Raw genomic sequence first — 19,589 nt, 5'->3', positions numbered from 1 at the left:
ATCGGTACAGTATTGGGTAGATAAATTTGTGGTATCAACTGCAGAATACTCTATACCACGCATCAGTAGAATATAGTTTTAGGCTGAGCTTCCCTCCTGGTTAGAGTTAGGGTTAGGGTGAGGGTTATGATTAGGACTAGATATAGGATCAGGGTAGGGTTATTTGTATGGCGGGGTATTCTACAGTTGTTCCAAGCAATATTTGTTTACATGTACTTGCAAAACAAAAATATTTGCAAGACAAGATAATTCAAAGAAAAGCAATATCATATCGGAATTGCTGAAGTGAAATCGAAAGGTCATGACCTTCATTAAACATCTCAAGTCTGGCCAATAATTATTATTTTCAGATCTCCGTGTCGGCAACGAAGTCTCACCAATAATAATTATTTTTCAGATCTTCGTATCGGCCACGAAGTTTCACCAATAATTATTGTTTTCAGATCTCCGTGTCGGCAACGAAGTCTCGCCAATAATATTTTGTTCAGGTCACCGTCATGGCAACGCCGTCTCACCAAAAATAATTGTTTTTCAGATCTCCGTATCGGAAACGAAGTCTCACCAATAATTGTTTTCAGATCATCGTTTTGGCAACGTAGTCTCGCATTTTTCAGATCTCCGTATCGGCAACGAAGTCTCACCAATAATAATTGTTTTTCAGATCTCCGTGTTGGCAACGACGTCTCACCAATAATTATTGTTTTTCAGATCTCCATTTTAGCAACGAAGTCTGGCCAATATGTATTGTTTTCAGATCATCGTTTTCAGTCTCACCAATAATAATCGTTTTCAGATCTCCGTGTCGGCAATGAAGTCTCACCAATAATAATTGTTTTTCAGATCTCCGTGTCGGCAACGAAGTCTCACCAATAATAATTGTTTTTCAGATCTCCGTATCGGCAACAAAGTCTCACCAATAACTATTATTTTTGAATTTCCGTATCGGCAACGAAGTCTCACCAATAATTGTTTTCAGATCATCGTACCGGCAACGTAGTCTCGCTGTTTTCAGATCTCCGTGTCGGCAACGAAGTCTCACCAATAATTATTGTTTTTCAGATCTCCATTTTAGCAACGAAGTCTGGCCAATATGTATTGTTTTCAGATCATCGTTTTCAGTCTCACCAATAATAATCGTTTTCAGATCTCCGTGTCGACAACGAAGTCTCACCAATATTTACTGTTTTTCAGTTCTTCGTGTCGGCAACGAAGTCTCACCAATAATGATTGTTTTTCAGATTTCCGTGTCGGCAACGAGGTCTAACCAATAATTATTGTTTTTAGATCTCCGTGTCGGCAACAAAGTCTCACCAATAATTATTGTTTTTCAGATCTCCGAGGGCAAAATGTAAACGACATTAACGCCTCGACGTGGATTCAAACCCTACGTCGACATCTGCATGCTATTAAATATGAAAATGTTTACATGTTCATAAATGGGTAAGTATCAACAGGTAAGTACTGACAAATTAATGATAATTTCATTGTCAAAAAGTAAAGTAAGGAAATTAAGCAAATTTCATTGTCAAAAAGTAAAGTAAGGAAATTAAGCAAATTTCATATGTCGAAGTTAATACCAAAAGCAGAGGCAATACGGCCACAGAAGCTTTATGGATGTTTGTTGTATATCACGACTTGAATGATTATATAGAGATATAAAGATATATAATGAATTATTTGCATATATTTATAAACACTAGGGGACAGTTTGGTGATCTGCTTAAAACTACTATGAAGAGATAAGTGAAGAGATAAAAGGCTACAAATTAGAAAGAAGTATGAAAAGCATATATTAATTGGAATGAAAAACAGGGCCAAATAATTATAACCAAATGGAAAGAATAATAATGGGGGAGGGGGTGAGGAAAAAATACCACATCTGCTTATATTATGACGTATTCATAAAATTCATAAGTATTGGAATGTTGTTCAATCCTTTAGATTACTGGAAGGGAAAGAGAACGACTGCCAGGGATACAACTTGTATATAGGCTCATACTATGTGACAAACATGGCCACCAGGCGACGAGCTGACGAACCGAGGCGATGGTGAGTAGAGCAGCTACGACCTGTTGGTTTGTATTTTCCGGAAATGATATAGCGCTCGATCTGTATATACATTTTATAATTATGTAATTATGCTTTTAATGATGAACCTTCCGAATAACAAGCAATTAGATTTATTAAAACTTCGGATCAATGAAGCTTTGGAGTAATGAACCTGCAGAAAAAGGACATTAATAATAACCCTTTAAAAGTAAATTGTTACAGAAGAGCAAGATATAGTGGAATATGTTGTAGCCTCTTTTCAACAAAGCCTTTCGGAATAGAGGTGCAGCGAGATCGAGATTTCTAATTCTGTTCTAAGAGATCTCATTCTAGCTCTTTCCTAGTATTATTCTTTATAGCCGCAGAATCAACGTAATAAAATTTCAATTTTACCAGGGATACGACAACGATGTAGCGAAGAAGGTGACCTACAGAGCGACCACGACGGCTACCAGGTTACGACTATGGTGATGGTGAGCAAGCGATTACGAGACTGATGGCGACCACGGTAGTAACCAGGTATGTAATAGAGCAGGATTATCGGAAATTAATGGTGTTATCGAAATAAAAGAAACTTGATGGAAATTATCTTTGAAGTGGAATACAATTGCGTTTGATATTTTGAAATCCGCATTTTGAGACCTACTTGTTCTGACCTTTTCCAACTACACTGCAATTCTCGAAAATTATTTCCTAATTCCAATATTTTCATTGTTGTATTTCAAAGGCTGTCAAACTTACGGAAGCGTTAAAGTGCCATTCTACTTGACGACATGACGAGATATTCCATCTTGTCAAGTTGACTTAATATTCATATCATGTCGACATGTAAAAATATTTAACTTACCATGTCGACTTATCAACTTTTATTAGTCGACATGGCGAAATAAATTATGTTGCCAAGTCGACTTCACAAAAAGTTCATGTCGTCATGGCGACATAAGTTATCTTGCCAAGTTGACTTCGCATAAAGTTCATGTCGTCATGGCGACATAAATTATCTTACCAAGTCGACTTCCCAAAAAGTATATGTCGTCATGGCGAAATAAAAATATCTTGCCAAGTCGACTTCGTAAGAAGTACATGTTGTCATGGCGAGATAAAATATGTTACCAAGTCGACTTAATAACAGTAGATGTCGTCTTGGCGACATAAATGATCACGTGGAGTCAGTTTTAAGAATTACAGTTAAGTGCAATCACGTACGCGCGCTGCATGAAATAGTCGTCACACTACATATCTCGCCATGACGACATATACTTTTTGGGAAAACGACTTGGTGAGATAATTTATGTCGCTATTACGAGATGAACTTTTTTGTGAAGTCGACTTGGCAAGATAATACATGTCGCCATGACGACATGAACTTTTTGTGAAGTCGACTTGGCAAGATAATTTATTTCGCCATGTCGACATTACTTTTTGGGTAGTCGACTTGGTAAGATAATATATGTCGCCATGGCGACATGTATTTTTGTAGAAGTCGACTTGGTAAAATAACTTATGTCGCCATGACAACATGAACTTTTTGTGAAGTCGACTTGGCAAGATAATTTATTTCGCCATGTCGACTAATAAAAGTTGATAAGTCGACATGGTAGGTTAAATATCTTTACATGTCGACATGATATGGATATTAAGTCGACTTGACAAGATGAAATATCTCGTCATGTCGTCAAGTAGAATGGCACTTTAACGCTTCCGTACAAACTAGAGCTTAATAAGCTTAACATAATTAATGCAAGTCTTTAATCCATGATTGGCGAAAATCGAAGCCGTAGCCGTTAGGTCATCATTTTCCACCAGTAAATCACACATGTTAATTATACAGGATTATAACAGTGCCTATTCGTTTACATTTTCAGCGAGGGAAGAAGGGCGGCGGCCAGGGTGACTACCAGGGTGATGGCAACCAGAGCAACGAACAAGATGACGGCAACGATGATCATCAGGATGGAGCCTACCAGGGCGACGGCATGGACGGCAACCGGATCTTTACCACGGTAAAGACGACCGAGCCGGGGCGACTACCAAGTGATAGCTCCGGAGATATAGTAAGTATAACGATATGAATCTTTTGTTTTTTGTCTCATAATTATAATTTGATATTCTCTTCGTTGTCAACTCTTCTTACATATTTAAGTTTCTAATAATATTTTAACGAATATCTTTATTTAGTTTCATGTCCACGTCTTGTGCAATACACCTAGTGGGTAGATGACCAGTTTATCTGTTCATCCAATGTCTATTCATTTTCGTTGTCTTGTTGTGGGCAATAATTAAACTTATAACGAGAAAACTGAGCTTTGCTAAAGTCATTGAAATATGTCTGTCTTCTGCTGTTTCAAGCATATTGCACGTAAATGGGGATGTATTTAAATCATAGTGGTGTATTTCGCGTTGATTGCATTTTTCTAATACTGGATGATATTCTACATCGCAAGTGACAGTGATTATCATATAATCTGGTATCTCTTTTTATTTTTTCCCATAATTTTATGTACAGCAAGATGATACACCCTTTGTCTCTTCGCTGCTAAGAAGACGACGAGTGAACTGTAATCTTAGATGCTTCCCAGAGATCACAATTTAAGTCTGCAGATGCAAACATGAGCTACAAGCTAGACATCCATGTCAATGACAACTGCTCTTCACACAAAAAATATCAGGACTTCGACGCCCACGCACGAACAAGGGAGAAGCCAAAAATGAAATAAATTTGAAAGAAAGCTTTGAATCTTGCACAACCAAAATAATGTCATAAACTGTTGCTTGAAAGAGGATTCTGCATTAGTTATTTTCAATGATGTACATCTACAAACATTCGAGACATTGGAGGCAGTTTTAAGTGAGAGAGAATAACACTGTATTAGGTGCTTTTATATAGCACTCTGCATGGATGCATTATTTGAATATTTTGTTAACATAATCAAATTAATGTACGTCAAGCAAAATGTTAGCATATTTAATATACGAATTATAATTGTAAAATTCCTTTTCAGCGAAGATAATCATATTTCTATTTTTAAATATTTATTTTCATAATTTAAATGTACGTATTTATCCTCGTAATTTTCATATATGTTTAAATCTCACTTGCTATGTAATTCCATTTACTTTCCATATTCTTTAAGGTGTGTCACCAACATGTATTATTTCAACTTAATTGCATTAAAACAATATGATTTCCTAATGACGATATTCTAATAACAATACTGATTTTCTAATACCCATGATACATTTATAACCAACACTAAGCAGCACTACTAACATCACTGTAATGAACCATTATACTGTTAATGTATCATACATTAAATATACCATTTCAACTCATTTTGTATAATTTAGTACTAATACTAATTTGACGTAGTATTATATGAATTGCTTAATATCCGTATGCCATGGTTATGTGATGTATAATCAGTATTGCCTTGCAAGTTGAATTACTAAATAACATGTTTTAATCAACAGCGCTGCTAACTAATATTGCTGCTGCTATTTGTATGTTATTAATATTTGTTTTAAACTATGAATAACTAAAACTCTAATCAAATGCACTAATGGCTAATACATAATAAATGTCTAATAATTTGTTATATACTTGATTTATGTATCTTTGAAATGTAAGCATATATACATACTGTATAATTATCTACCTTTTATCCCTCTTTTATCCCTAACGTACAATGCAACTTCTAATTTAAAACTCTAACTCTAATTATTTAATTGTATGTGTTTATCGTGCCATTCCCTATAAAATGGTCTTTTTAAAAGAAAAATCTTCTTATAAATCGATGTTTGTAAAAGTGAAGCTATGTTTAATATCAGATTTACATTGATATTTTCATGACTGTTTCGTGTTATTGATCCAATACCAGATTAATCAGTGCATATCAAATGTTTATGTGTAAAACAAAATTGATTGTGTTGTCAGGGTTAAAAGAAGAGTATATTGAGGCTACTTTAGGCCAATTGGGCTGAAAGTCGACGAGAGCCCAAAGTTCTTGAATTTTGAAGGGTCACGAGACTACAAAGCTGGTCTCGTAAAGTTATTTACGGTCTCGTGGACTTTCGGTCACGTCTCTATCGATATTAAATTGCATATAATTAATTTGGAATATACTTTTTTCATTATCGTCATTTTGAAGTCTGTGAATTTTCCGTTTTCAAAATTATGTATAAACAGTTGGTATTACAAATAGTATGTGATCCATAACATTTCGTTTAACTCCTCTGTTAAATTGCTTTATATAAAGTCAAGTAACTTATGTTGTAAAGGTATAGATCCGATGAACCCTTGTCATTGGAATACTGTTTTAGGTTCTCGGTCTTCCTTGTGTAGGTCCTTCGTAGTAATGTGGTATTAAATCATTTTCTTGATATACATGAAATATCTCTTAAATGTGAGTTAAATGTAAAAGAGCACTGGCAGTAACTATGTAAAGGCACAATCATGACACTGCTAAGTGACTATGATTTAACATTTATGATTGTTACACGATGCGTATATTGTGTTTTTCAAATTGACGTATGATTATCGTGCTTAAAGACAAATATACATATATCAAAATAAAGGATTCATGATTTAAACTCACATTTATAGACTCACGAATTGTCTTATGATTCTGTCCTGAATTAAATTTTATGCACAACATGTTGTCAAAATAAAGTTTCACTATGTATTACAAACAACAAAATTGTTACGGTGGTACAATCACTAAACGATTTTCAGTTTTTTTTAGATCTGGGAAAAGGAAATATCAAAGTTCCCCTTACCAAAACGTTCTTGAAGGCTTTCCAGTCTTGATAAATCAAAAGTGCTTTATTTATCTTATTACTCAAATTCGCGTAGTGTAATTATTGAGTGCTGTTTTAAATTTCTCGGTGTCACATGATCATTTCTTTCATACAATGTAACAAAAAGTTTGAACATCTTTACCTATTAAAGAACAAAATAGAGGAGCTTACTTGGTTTCTGACACTCTCTCAATAACCATGGAAACTCTTTGTTAGCTTTTTTAATATATCATAGACTTCTTTCTTCGGACATAGTTGGTCCATGCTAAATCAATGCCAAAAAATATAAACCCAATTTTAGGGGCGTCTGACCGTTAATTGTATACAGTGATAGTGCTTTCTTTTGACAAAGTTTGTTGCATGGGCTAAACTTAGGGTGAAATCCGAATCTGGGTCTGTTCGGGGGGGGGGGGCTCTGTGGACCGACAACCATTTTCTCCCACTAACCATATAAGCGGGGGACTTGTCGTCCATGGCCTAAGTAATGGGTCAAAAGGGGTAAGGTAGGCTCTTGACGCGTGTGTGTGTGTGGGGGGGGGGGGAGGATGGAAGAGATTGGAGAAAATTATAGAGAGCTAAAAAGAGAAGAGAGAGAGGAGGAGGAAAAGAGAAAGAACAAGAGAGAGAGAGAAAGAGAGAGCGCGCGCGTGTGTGTGTGTGTTGGAGAGAGAGAGAGAGACAAAGAGACATACAAATACAATGTGTGTGTATGTGTGTGTGAGAGAGAGAGGGTAGGGGTGCGAAAATAGACAATGCAATGTCTCTCTCTCTCTCCCCTCCCCTCTCTCTTCTTTTGTCTCCCCTCCCCCTCTCTATCTCTTTCTCTTTCTCTTTCTCTTTCTCCCCTCTCTTCCTCTTTCTATATATCTATCTCTCCCTCTCATTATAATCCTTTTGGCATTCGCAAACATCAGGAATATTTTTGTATTAAATCCTTTAAAGGTACTATGTCCCATTTGCAGGCCCAAAAAATGAAAAGGTTAAATTCCAACGGCATTTGAAAGATAATACTAATTTAGAACTTCCCTAAAAAAGGTGGGGCTTGAAAATGTCTTCAAGTGGGAAAATAACGACTATTAGTTGTCAAATCGACTTAGGAGCTACAGAGCCAATAAGTAATAGTCTTGATTTTCGGACCATTGTACCGAATGGTCATACGTTTTATGCTGCGCAAAGATTCAATCAGTTTAATTTTGGCCATCACAAGAAGTGGGTTATTGGTGTAGACAAATGCTCATGTACCCTTTACAGCTCATTTTATTTATGTTATTACCAAAGAAGAAAAAAGCTAGTCAGTCACTCAATAGTGTCTGACAGTGAAGTCTAGCAAGTACACGGGTTTCCTTGCATAATTTGAATATTAGGACACTGCTAACGTTCAAATTTCACAGATAGGACATACGTGACATATTCATAATTCCTGCAAAGTTCTACAGAATTTGAGGTTGGCTGCAAAAGGGACATAGTACCTTTAAAGGTTCTTGATGGGTTGCACTTCGATTAACTTAGAAAAACAAGAAACTAGAAAAACAAGAAATATATGCTTACTAACAATATCATTCGTTTATTATCATCATTTCATAGCTTAATTTTCAATATTTAGAATACATGGTAAAGAAAAGGGGACAGAATGTAGAGCAAAACCTATGCCACTGGAGATAGGACAAAATACATTGTTATCTAACAGTGAACATGATATACATAGTCCTGGGGTGGGGAATATAAAGAGCTTATATTCCCTAAGTGGTATATTTTCGAGACGCGCACAGCACTAAAAGAAAATACGCCAAAGGTCCAAAATCGAATTGCCAGTGAATGTTTATATTGTGGTTGTTACAGATATGGATTACTAAAAACTACATACTCTAATCTAGAAATGAAGATACTTGTAAATGATCCTGTGAATAACAGAATTGCCCAAGCCTCACCGACCCCCCCCCCCCCCGAATAAAGAAATGGTTATGCTGCAGTAGTTTTTTTTCTTCAAATAAGTATTTGTGATATCATGATAAACTTAATGACATGAGGTGGACATGAGAAGAAAGATTAGGTTAAAACAGTTCTAACAAGAAACGAAAACTAACCACCAATAATATCGAGAACATCAAACGAAATTTTCATTTAAATAAAAGATAGAAACGTTTGATACCGTCACTTATATTACTTCATCATTTTTTCAATCAGCTATAAATCAATTTAAACTATAGGTTGTCTTCTACCAGGGTTCCAATGACGACGTCACTGACAAAGACGATGATATTGACAATGTCAATCACCATGGTACATTGTCATCACCAACTACACCCACCGGGGGTTTATGCGTAGTAAGTATTGCTGACAACGTTTAGAAGGCGGTTAAAGGAGGGTAAAACCGCGGCGTTGCTAGCTGGAAGACTCGTCAGCTTGTCCTTGGCACTTGTCGCAATAAGGATGTCCAGGACGAGATCGGTCATTGTCTCACTCCCAGTAGGTGTCAAGCTAGTGGTGGACAGAATCATGGCGGCAGCACCTAGGTACACCAACCGTTAAAGATATGATAATAATAGGAGTAATAATAACGATAATAATAATAATAATAATAATAATAATAATAATAATAATGATATGAATTATAATACTAGTTTAAATTGGAGGCCTAATAGATATTTTATAGCGCACATGTTAACCACGCATCAACATTAGTTACATTCTGCGACAAAAATCATTTTGTTGCTGTACTAATCCGAGGACATTCCTTTACCTTTACCATACTAACCGAATTCATAACTTCAACCCTGGACCAAACATTTGAAGTTTTTAGTTAGGTTTAATCATACCTCTTACCTAAAACCCGACTGCAACCTTTGCCTCATTATTTTCATTAATTATTATTATTACTTTTAATATGATTATTATGATCATAATTATGATTATAATTATGATTGTCTTAATTATTTATTATTGATTTTCATACCTGCCACCGCAGGGGTTGCAAAGGAGGTGCCGGATGATCTTAGGTAGTTGGAATTACTGCTTCCGGAAGGGGCAGCAAGGTCGATATTTCTTGCTGGGGCGTAGATGTCGACACAAGGACCGTAATTGGAGATTCCGATACGATCATCGCTCGCGCCATTCATACGGTTTCTCGACCCTCCGACCGTGATAACCTAAGAGCAAGAAGCAATGTACAAAAGATAAATAGTGCACAGGGTGACGAGACGTCTTTCAAAGGGAAGGGGGGGGGGTAGTAGAAAGTCTTCAGGGAAGATGGGGTACCTACAAAGTGTAACCGCTATGCGGAAATATAATTGCGTAAACATGTGTATCCCTAAATTTAGTTAATAGTTCTAAGGATCGCCAATATTGTATTGCTTTTCTCCTTTCGCCGTTTTCCTTTTTATTTCCTTTTTAAGTTGCCGTTGTTTGCAATGAACTTAATAATTCTTTTGCGAGCGAGCGAATCAAAACAATGAACTGGAAATTCAAGATTAATAACATAATTGCATGGAATAAATAAATGCGGGCGAGTGTAGCAAAACAGCTTTGAGGTAATTTCACAAAATAGTGCTCTCACTTGGTTAAATTAGGGAGGAAAATTCTTGTCATAGTCCCTGTTGTAATAATGCCTCTTTGCAATATGACTGATTTGTTTTGAATTTTTCTTAACGTTTACCAGATTTGTCAAAAGGATCTTATCACATGTGAAAAGGGACACTAAGCCCAATTCAATTGATTTAAAGGAGAAACACTCATTATAAAGGAAAAGGGGAACTTTACAGTAGTAAAAGAGTGCACTTCTCAGAACCGGAAAGGGGCACTCATTAGAAAGGAAAACTGCAGAGGGACTCATCAGTAGTAAAAGGGGCACTTCTCATTTTTGAATAGCTACCTATGAGAGACGAAGTGGGGGCACTTCTCTGCAGGGGAAGGACACTGATTGTTAAAGAAAAATAGCATCCTAAATGTAAAATGAAAAAAACGAAAAATATCGATAGACTACCAGACTTGTATGGACCGATTCTCTTTCCATGGTTTTGGGGAGCATTGTAGTTCTTTGCCACCAGAGCTAGATGGGAGCCATCCAAGAGCATAACAACAGATTATTCCTTTAGTCAGGGAACTAAAGCAGGAAAATGTTTTTATCATGATAGGTCAAACTTTTATTGAGCGAACTCGATGCACCCCCCTTTCCGCCCCTTCCCTTCCCACCCCTCCCACCCCTCCCGTCCCCCTCTCCCCCTCCCCCTCTCCCCCTCCCCCTCTCGCCCTCCCCCTCTCCCCTACCCCTCTCCCCCTACCCCGAGAGAGCGACTTGTCAAAACTTGGCCGGCGCCTCGTTTCAGCCGAGATCGAAGGAGAGAAGGTAACTGAACTCGACAGGACTCCTTGTTTAAGTCAAGAAGGCGAGAAGGTGACTTGTTAATACTCGCCAAGACGTCTTGTTAATAAAGAGAAGGTGAGAAGATGACATATTCAACCACTTTATCGTCTTCTCGACTTAAATAAGGCGCATTTTTTTCTTCAATTCAAGCAAGTCGCCTTCTCGCTGCACGATTAACCGCTCGTGCGCCCTTCCATGTTGAGCTCTCGGATTCGGTGAATTGGGACTTTGCACGTCGACATAGTAGACTGCTACATGTGACGTCCTTTTCAGGCACTGGGACGTCCTTTTAAAGCACTGCCACCGCCTTAAAAGGACGTCACACGTAGCAGCCCACTATTTCAACTTGCAAAACTAAAAGTCCCTAATATTTACATCAGGTGATCCAGACGGAGAGTAGTTACAGGCATTAGCCATGCTGATGTCCGAACCTTGGTTTCCAGCTGCCACGACGACCACGCAATCGGTGTTCGCGCTGAGGTTCCCGAAAGCATAGTTGAGTGTCGTACTAAAGGACGTGGAAATCAGTGAGTAGGAGACGACACACTTAGAACCCGGGTTGTTGTTCCACCACCGTTGAACGTCGTCAAGCCCTGTATTAATGGGACGTAAGAAACAAAAATGTAGGTTACATTACAAGTGGTCCTGCCATATTATTGCTGCTTGATTTATTTCGTGATTGGTAATAGAGTAGTGGAAAGGTTGCGTTCAGTGGATTGTAGGCTAGGTTTGGGTGTTATGGCTAGGGATAGGTGTTAGGGTAAGGTAGGCCTATAATAATTCAAATATTATTGTTATTTAAAAAGAAACTCGATTTTTGTTTTTGTCCAAAGTGCTGAAAACACTTTGGACCGTGCTTGTGGCATGATAATGTGGTCCAAATAACATTCAGCGAGTATTTGTCATATTATGAATATGAGGGCATCTGAAGAACCATCCTTCTACACTAACATAAACTGAATGAAAAAGCTCACAATTTCATAATTACAAAGTACATACCTGCGAGGACGTCATCAGCGGCGGCTAAGCCATCGGATCCAGCTACCCGAATGCTCTCTACGGTCGCGCCCTGAGCGACTCCTATGTTGGCTCCGGCGGCTACGCTCGCACAGCGGGTCCCATGTCCATTGACGTCCACCATAATGGGCGACTACAAAACAAGAATCAGGATTTATGAGAGAAATGAAAACTTAATAATGTAATACCTCGTTCAGATATCTAGCGGTAAACAGCGGCTGTTTTTATTTGATTTATTACAAATATATTCGGGGGGGGGGGGGGGGTGATTCACCGCGTCACATCTGGACCAGCCTTTATATTAGAACAGCCGTTTTGATATCTCTCTTTCTCTCTCCCCCTCTCTCTCTCTCTCCCTTCATTTCTGTCTTTCTTTCTCTAAACGATTAGATAATATAATGAAATAATTCGCGTTCAAAAATAGGATACTCATTCTTGAAAGCAGTCATCTGTAGTTATTCATAATTATTCAAGCCGTTTATGAGAATTTGCTCAAAGTAACATCATTTTAACAGTATTATTAGTTTAATTGATAGATGCGGTTTTTAACAATAATTGCTATACGGAGTATATTTATTTTTGATTAATCATTTTTGTAGATTATCTAGGTTTCAACTCGAAGTAGTGCCCTCGTGCAAAATAAAGGGTTTCAATAATACGTAACTTTACAGTTTCTACTATAGCTTTTACATTCCATTATTTTCTATTTATGTCCATAATATCAGTTATTATTTCGCCGATCCCTCAGGATTACGCATCATAATTCAATTTTGACACTTTTGTGTCGAAATGTTTTACTCTATGAAGAATATTCATAATAAAAATGTGCATTGAATGAAAACGAATACACACTGCATGTAGGTATATATTTTATTTATTTGATGATACATGGCGGCATAAGAGGGGAAGATCAAGATAGTGAGAGTGCAGAGGCAGAGGCAGAGGCAGACGTGTGTTTGTGGTGCTCCGTAAATTCCCATATTTTGTGCGTTTATAGTGCACTTTCTTTTGACTGTTATACATCTACGTCTCAGAAATTTTCCTGTGATTGTGGACATTTCACTCTTTTCGACGGTATGTGAACATTTTCCGAGATATATTCGTTTTTCGTCAATTTTAATCCAGTTTTTTAGCGAATTTATATTTCAAATTTGAACACTCTGCGTAGCATCAAAACAATTGTGCGCAAAAATATTGCGCCATACTAGTTAAGTTACGCAAAGGACCAGCAGATACCAACGCAGCAACGTAACCATGGAAACTTTACCAACAAATTTACGTGGACTCCGCGTGAAGCAACTACGTGCTGAGTTACAGAAAAGAGGTATGCATACAAACGGAGTAAAGTCGATCCTTCTTGAAAGACTAGAAAATGCAGTAGGCCTAGACGAAATAAGGAACACTAATGCCGCTGGTGATGTAGATGAAGATATTGAAAAGCCAGATGATGTCTTCAATGATGACGCAGACTGCCGACAACTACTGCATAATGTACTGAGTGAAATGAAAGGCTTGAATAGTAGGCTAGATAATATCGAGAAGAAGTTCAACAATCTATTAGAACAGCATACTTCTACTTCTACTTCTACGACGATACTCAGCAGGATCCATAAGTCAGGATGTAGTGCAAGGGAGAAGGAGAAGGAGAAGGAGACGGAGAAGGAGAAGGAGAAGGAGCAAGGGAATCTGAGGGCACAACAACAAGTATCTAGGCCTACCACCAAATATTTCCCGACAATTGCTACGCATAACCGATTTGAAATACTATCCGAGATCACGGAATCAGACAACAGTGCCAAGAGTGTATCAATGCCAATTGAAGATCAACTTCGTGACTACAAGGCCAAGCACCTGAAGTTGTTCTCCAAAACCAACATCACCCATTCTGAAGTTATCTCTGATGACGCAACTGATGACAGCGACGCAACTGATGACAGCTCAGACCGATCTTTGTCAACACCTACTAGTACTACTTCTACTTCACCACCATACCATGAGCAGATGGAGGGATACCGCCACCGACATAGTGTGATCCGCAACAAACGAGATGTAGTTGTGGTCGGTGATTCCATGATAAAACACATCGACGGAAGACATCTCTCCCGCAGCAAGAATGTGAGGTGCGTCTCTTTTCCCGGTGCAAAAGTGAGAGACATATTCACCTCTTCACCTTGCGAGTTTCTCAAGCCAGGGGGAGAACTGATCATCCACGCTGGCACCAACAACATCTCTGAGGGTGCTGGTGAAGTTTGCCACCAAATCACAGACCTCGGCAAGTCTGTTGCTGCCGAGGGGTTTAACGTCTCAGTCTCTACGATCATCCATCGTAGAGGGGAGAGTGAAGCGGACAAGAAGCGGGTTGATGAGATCAACTATCTGATGGAGTTGGCAGCCAGCGAGAACAGATGGGGCCTCATCATCAACAATGATATCAGCGAGCAGCATCTCGGGCGTGATGGCGTTCACCTCAACAGAGCCGGTCAACGAATCTTGGCAGGCAACCTGAAACGCCTCATCAACAGTGCTGACCAACCGACAACACGAGGCCATGGCTGGACTCAACGGTCGTCCGATCAAGTTACAGGCAGTGAACCTGGAGCAAGGCGGCATCAAGCCATCTACCGAGAAAACCAGAGTCTTCATTCTGATGAGGAGAAAAGCAGCCCCGTAAAGTCCTACGCCGAATCTGTTTCTGGGAGATCTTTGGATTTCAGTGCAGTCGATCAGAGGTCACGACCGAAACCAGCCTTCAGACCATCCAAGGTGGACATGAAAGACTGGGCGAAATATCTTCAATTTGTAAGAAGGGTATTGAATTAAGTGAAAGTTTGACAAAATCTAGTGATGATCCGAAAATTATAGTTGACGGTCGAAAATATAAGTTCCCTTGTGGGAACTGTGATAAGCCAGTCAAATGTAATCAACACGGCCTTCTGTGTTCTTATTGTAAAAAATGGTTTCACACTAATTGTCAAGCTATCAGTTTTTCAGAGTACCGCAGGTTATATTATGAATGCCCTGATGAGAAGTGGAATTGTTTAACATGTTGTCTGCCATCTTTTTGTGACTCATTATTTAACGACGATTGTTTAGAGAAAGAAAGCCAAAACGAGGATAGACTAAAAGAAAACTATTTTAAGATAACGCGCGTTACACCTGAAAAGCAAGCGATAGCAAGAGTAATTCAGCCAAACCTCAGAGATGAAAACACTTCTCTTTATCAAGAATTTGAAGAAAAGTTTAAAGTTAAAGGTCTTCATTTTTTACACCTTAATGTGAGGTCTATTCTAAACAAGATATCGGAACTTAGAATTCTTTTTAAAAGAAAAAGGCTGTCTATTATTGCTTTCACTGAAACATGGTTAAACAATTCCATAAATGATGAAGAAATTGAAATAGACGGATATAAAATCATACGCCATGATCGATCCTCTGGCTCTGGAGGTGGTGTATGTTTCTATATCAGAAATGATATTGCATTTAATATTATGGATGCTATAAGTACTGGAGATACGGAATCCCTGTGGATAAATTTGCTTATACCAAGATCAAAACCAATTGTTGTTGGTGTTCTGTATCGACCTCCGAAAAACAATTTGTTTATCGAGAAATTGTCCAATATTCTTGATACATTAAAGAAGGATGACGAAATAATTCTTTTAGGAGACATGAATATTTGTCTTCTTCGCAAATCGCCACTGGCTAAAAAATATATTGACTTGTTGAGTCTTCATGGGTTTAGTCAACTCATTAAAGACGCAACACGCGTTACACCTACATGTTCTTCTCTATTGGATCATGTTGGTTGTACCAAAGAAAATAAAATAAGTCAAAGTGGTGTCATTGATCTAGGTATTAGCGACCATTATTTTACTTTCTGTACACGGAAAAATGTTAGACTGGCTATAGGTCATCACAGGACTAATGATATCAGATCCATGAAAAAATATACAGAAGAGTCTTTCAATCTTCAACTATCTGTTGTTGATTGGTCACGAATAACTGACTGTACAGATGTAAATGAGGCATGGTCAATATTTCAACATGTTTTTATCTCAAATTTGAATATGATAGCGCCACTGAAACGGATAAGAATAAAACAAAGATCAGAAACTTGGGTGACTAAAGATATTCTTTCCCTAATTCAAGAGAGAAATATAGTATACAAAAAATGGAGGAAAAGAGCAAAAGATGAGAAGCTCTATAAAAGATACAGAGTATTAAGAAATATGGTCCAAAGAGAGGTGAAAAAGGCTAAACTCGATTACTTACAAAACAAGATAGAAGAAAATAAACAAGATTCGAAAAAACTTTGGCAGAATCTAAAAAGCTTAGGATTGAAAAATAAGAAGCGAAAAGAACAAGAATCTGTCATTAAAATTGATGGGGAATTATGTCATGATAAGATGGCCATCGCTGATGAATTCAATTCTCATTTCACAAATGTGGCTGCCAAATTAGTAGACAAACTCCCCCCTTCCAAAGACTTTTTCAGCGCAGACAATGATTGTATTCGTGACTTTTACGAAAGAAAAGGTGTACGTGAAAACAGCTTCGAGTTATTACCAATCAGTGAACAATTTGTTTTCAAAGAGTTACGTAAGTTGAATGTATCAAAAAGTACTGGGTTAGACTTGATTCCAGCTAAATTTCTAAAAGATGGTGCGAAGGTTTTATTTAAGCCTCTAAGTTACTTAATGAACCTATCTATCTTGACGAGTACTTTTCCAGAAGATATGAAAATAGCAAAAGTGACTCCACTTTATAAAAAGAAAGATAAAACTGATGTTAGCAACTATAGACCTATTAGTGTTTTAAGCGTAGCATCAAAGATTCTAGAAAAATCGGTCTGTGTTCAAATTGAAAGATACTTCAAAGAAAATGATATAATTTATGAATTTCAATCTGGTTTTCGACATGATTATTCGACTGAAACATGTCTAATTCATTTGACTGATTATTTGAGGAGAGAAACTTCCCAAGGGCGCTTTGTTGGTATGGTGCTCCTTGATCTGCAAAAAGCTTTTGATACAGTTAATCATTGCGTCTTATTGAAGAAGTTACAACTAATGGGTTTTGATAAGGCAAGTTTAGATTGGTTCAGATCCTACTTATCTAATCGGCACCAAGTAGTGGCCATTCATGATATTCGTTCCAAACTAATGCCTATAACATGCGGTGTTCCTCAGGGAAGTATTTTAGGCCCAATTCTATTTTCAAGTTATATAAATGATATGTGTACTTGTATAAAAGACTTCAAACTATTATTGTACGCAGATGACAGCGTACTACTCTATTCAAATCCTGATCCTAATATATTGAGGAAAAGCTCAGTGAACAGCTGTCTACGTGTGTCGATTGGATGACTGATAATAAGCTTTCTTTACACTTGGGAAAAACAGAAAGCATTTTATTTTGTTCTAAAAGTAGTTCTAAAAAGTCATTTGAATTCAAAGTGAGACACAATAATCAAGCAATCAAGAGAAAAGAGTCTGTGAAGTATTTAGGCATTGAGTTGGCTAGCGCAATTTCATTTTCATCTTTAGTAGAATCAGTTGTAAAAAAAGCAAATTCTCGTCTGAAATTTTTGTACAGATATCAAAGTTGTATGGATTTAAAAGCAAGACGTACACTCTGTTTTGCTCTTATTCAATGTTTATTTGACTATGCTAACCCTGCATGGTACAGTAACATAAACAAGTCAGATCAAAAGAAGTTGAAGATTATACAGAACAAAATGGTGAGATTTATCAACTGTTCTGGTCCAAGAACTCATGTTGGCTATAGCGAACTTTCTAAAGCTGGTTTTCTTGAAGTCGACCAAAGATCAAAACAACTCGCATTGCATCACGTGCATAAAATATATCATACTAGGTCGAATCATTATATTCGATCCAACTTCGATCTTGTTACTGACGTACATGATTATAATACAAGAAATAGACGATTCAACTTTAACTTACCAGAAAGAGTAGGTAGTATTGGAAATTCGTTTTATTACAATGCCATAAAACATTGGAATTCCCTTCCCAATGGTGTAAAAGAAATAGGAAACTATGATCATTTTAAGAGGAAATTAAAGGAATACCTAATACTTGACAGTCAGAGAAGAGAAGTGAATGACATGTTATATGATTGAAATTGTTATTCTTCTGTCGGTTCATACTTTTTCATGTTGTATATACTTATGTTTTCGTACGTTATAGAAATTCTACAAATTCATCATTATTTTCCTCTTCTTCCTTCTCCTCTTTTTCTTCTTCTCCTTCTTCTTTTTCTTCTTGTACTTAATATCATTTCTATCATCAGTTTAATGTTGTTATTATTATCTTTGATAAGTAGTTCTTTTAATTTTCTTATCTGTCTGTAAATATTACTATTTTAATTTATTAATTGTATACATGTCTGTAAGGGACCCCACTGGAAATAAGCTCTCGAGCTTTCGTGGGTTATCCTGTTCAAGCTGACTTATTTTTGATCTGTTATTATTGTATATTGTTGTATGTTGGAAGCTTGTCGAATAAAAATCAATCAATCAAAGAGGGGGAGAAGGGAGTGGTGAGAAATAGAGAGAGAAAAAGGAGAAGGGGCGGAGAGAAGGTGTTGAGAGGGAGAGATACAGGGAGAGAGAGGGGGGAGAGAGAGATAGAGAGAGAGAGAAAGAGAGAGAGGGGAGAGAGAGCGAGAGAGAGAGAGAGAGAGAGAGAAGAGAGAGATGGAGGGGGGAGGGAGGAGAAAATGGGAAAAGACAAGGGGTGTATAGAGAAGGCGGGGATGACGCAGACGAAGCATACGGGTCAGTTGGGAGTAAAATACAACTGGATGAGCGAAAGAAAAAGAAGAAAGTCGAGATAGGTTTAATGAATGTAAAGGCAGCCGAAATAAGTTATAGTATTATGACGGACACGGTTTGCCACCTTGCTCGACACGGAATATTTGTCAGGATGTCCCGTGTCTGTTTAGGCGCTCTCCGTCCGTTTGGACAAAGTATATGCCCATAGCTTGATGGCTGGAGTTATTCACTGCTCACAGGCTAGGCGTATCTCAACAATCATGCGTCCATCGACTACAATCGGCCACCCCAAACGTCTTGAGCACATCATCAATCAATTGAACATCCCTCGAGCAATCAATCATGCTTTGTCAACACCTGTCACTGATTCTCATCCCTTTGTCTAACCATAGACGTAATACGTCTATGGTCTAACTACGGTTTCACGATCACTGCTCTAAGAAATGAGACCAATCACGAGTTGCATGCCGAATTCTTTTAATAATGCGAACCAATCATGTACCAACCAAAATTCGGGGTATACTCAGAAACAAGTGCAGACTATGTAAAACTCAACTAAAGGCCAGCGCCAGC

General features: G+C 37.7%; 1 protein-coding gene and 1 long non-coding RNA gene across 2 annotated transcripts; one reads left to right on the top strand and one right to left on the bottom strand.

Moving 5' to 3' along the window:
- The first annotated feature begins 1,521 nt into the window (after positions 1-1,521).
- On the top strand, positions 1,522-6,643 carry LOC105441441. The gene is made up of 4 exons (XR_004065800.1): positions 1,522-2,049; positions 2,446-2,568; positions 3,915-4,103; positions 4,556-6,643. It is a non-coding gene; the product is annotated as an uncharacterized LOC105441441 (long non-coding RNA).
- A 2,275-nt stretch (positions 6,644-8,918) lies between these two features.
- Positions 8,919-12,350, bottom strand: LOC115928261 (subtilisin-like protease 2). Its single transcript, XM_030995322.1, has 4 exons — positions 12,206-12,350; positions 11,582-11,799; positions 9,800-9,992; positions 8,919-9,355 (listed from the first exon to the last, which is right to left on the bottom strand). The coding sequence occupies exons 1-4, from the start codon at positions 12,345-12,347 to the stop codon at positions 9,162-9,164; spliced, it is 747 nt and encodes a 248-aa protein (XP_030851182.1). The 5' UTR covers positions 12,348-12,350; the 3' UTR covers positions 8,919-9,161.
- Positions 12,351-19,589: the final 7,239 nt, after the last annotated feature.

Source organism: Strongylocentrotus purpuratus, unplaced genomic scaffold (genome assembly GCF_000002235.5).
Source record: "Strongylocentrotus purpuratus isolate Spur 01 unplaced genomic scaffold, Spur_5.0 spur5_scaffold_21, whole genome shotgun sequence".
In the NCBI taxonomy this organism is placed as follows: domain Eukaryota; kingdom Metazoa; phylum Echinodermata; class Echinoidea; order Camarodonta; family Strongylocentrotidae; genus Strongylocentrotus; species Strongylocentrotus purpuratus.
Note: the sequence above shows the minus strand (reverse complement) of the source record. Positions and strands in the feature narration are given on the sequence as shown.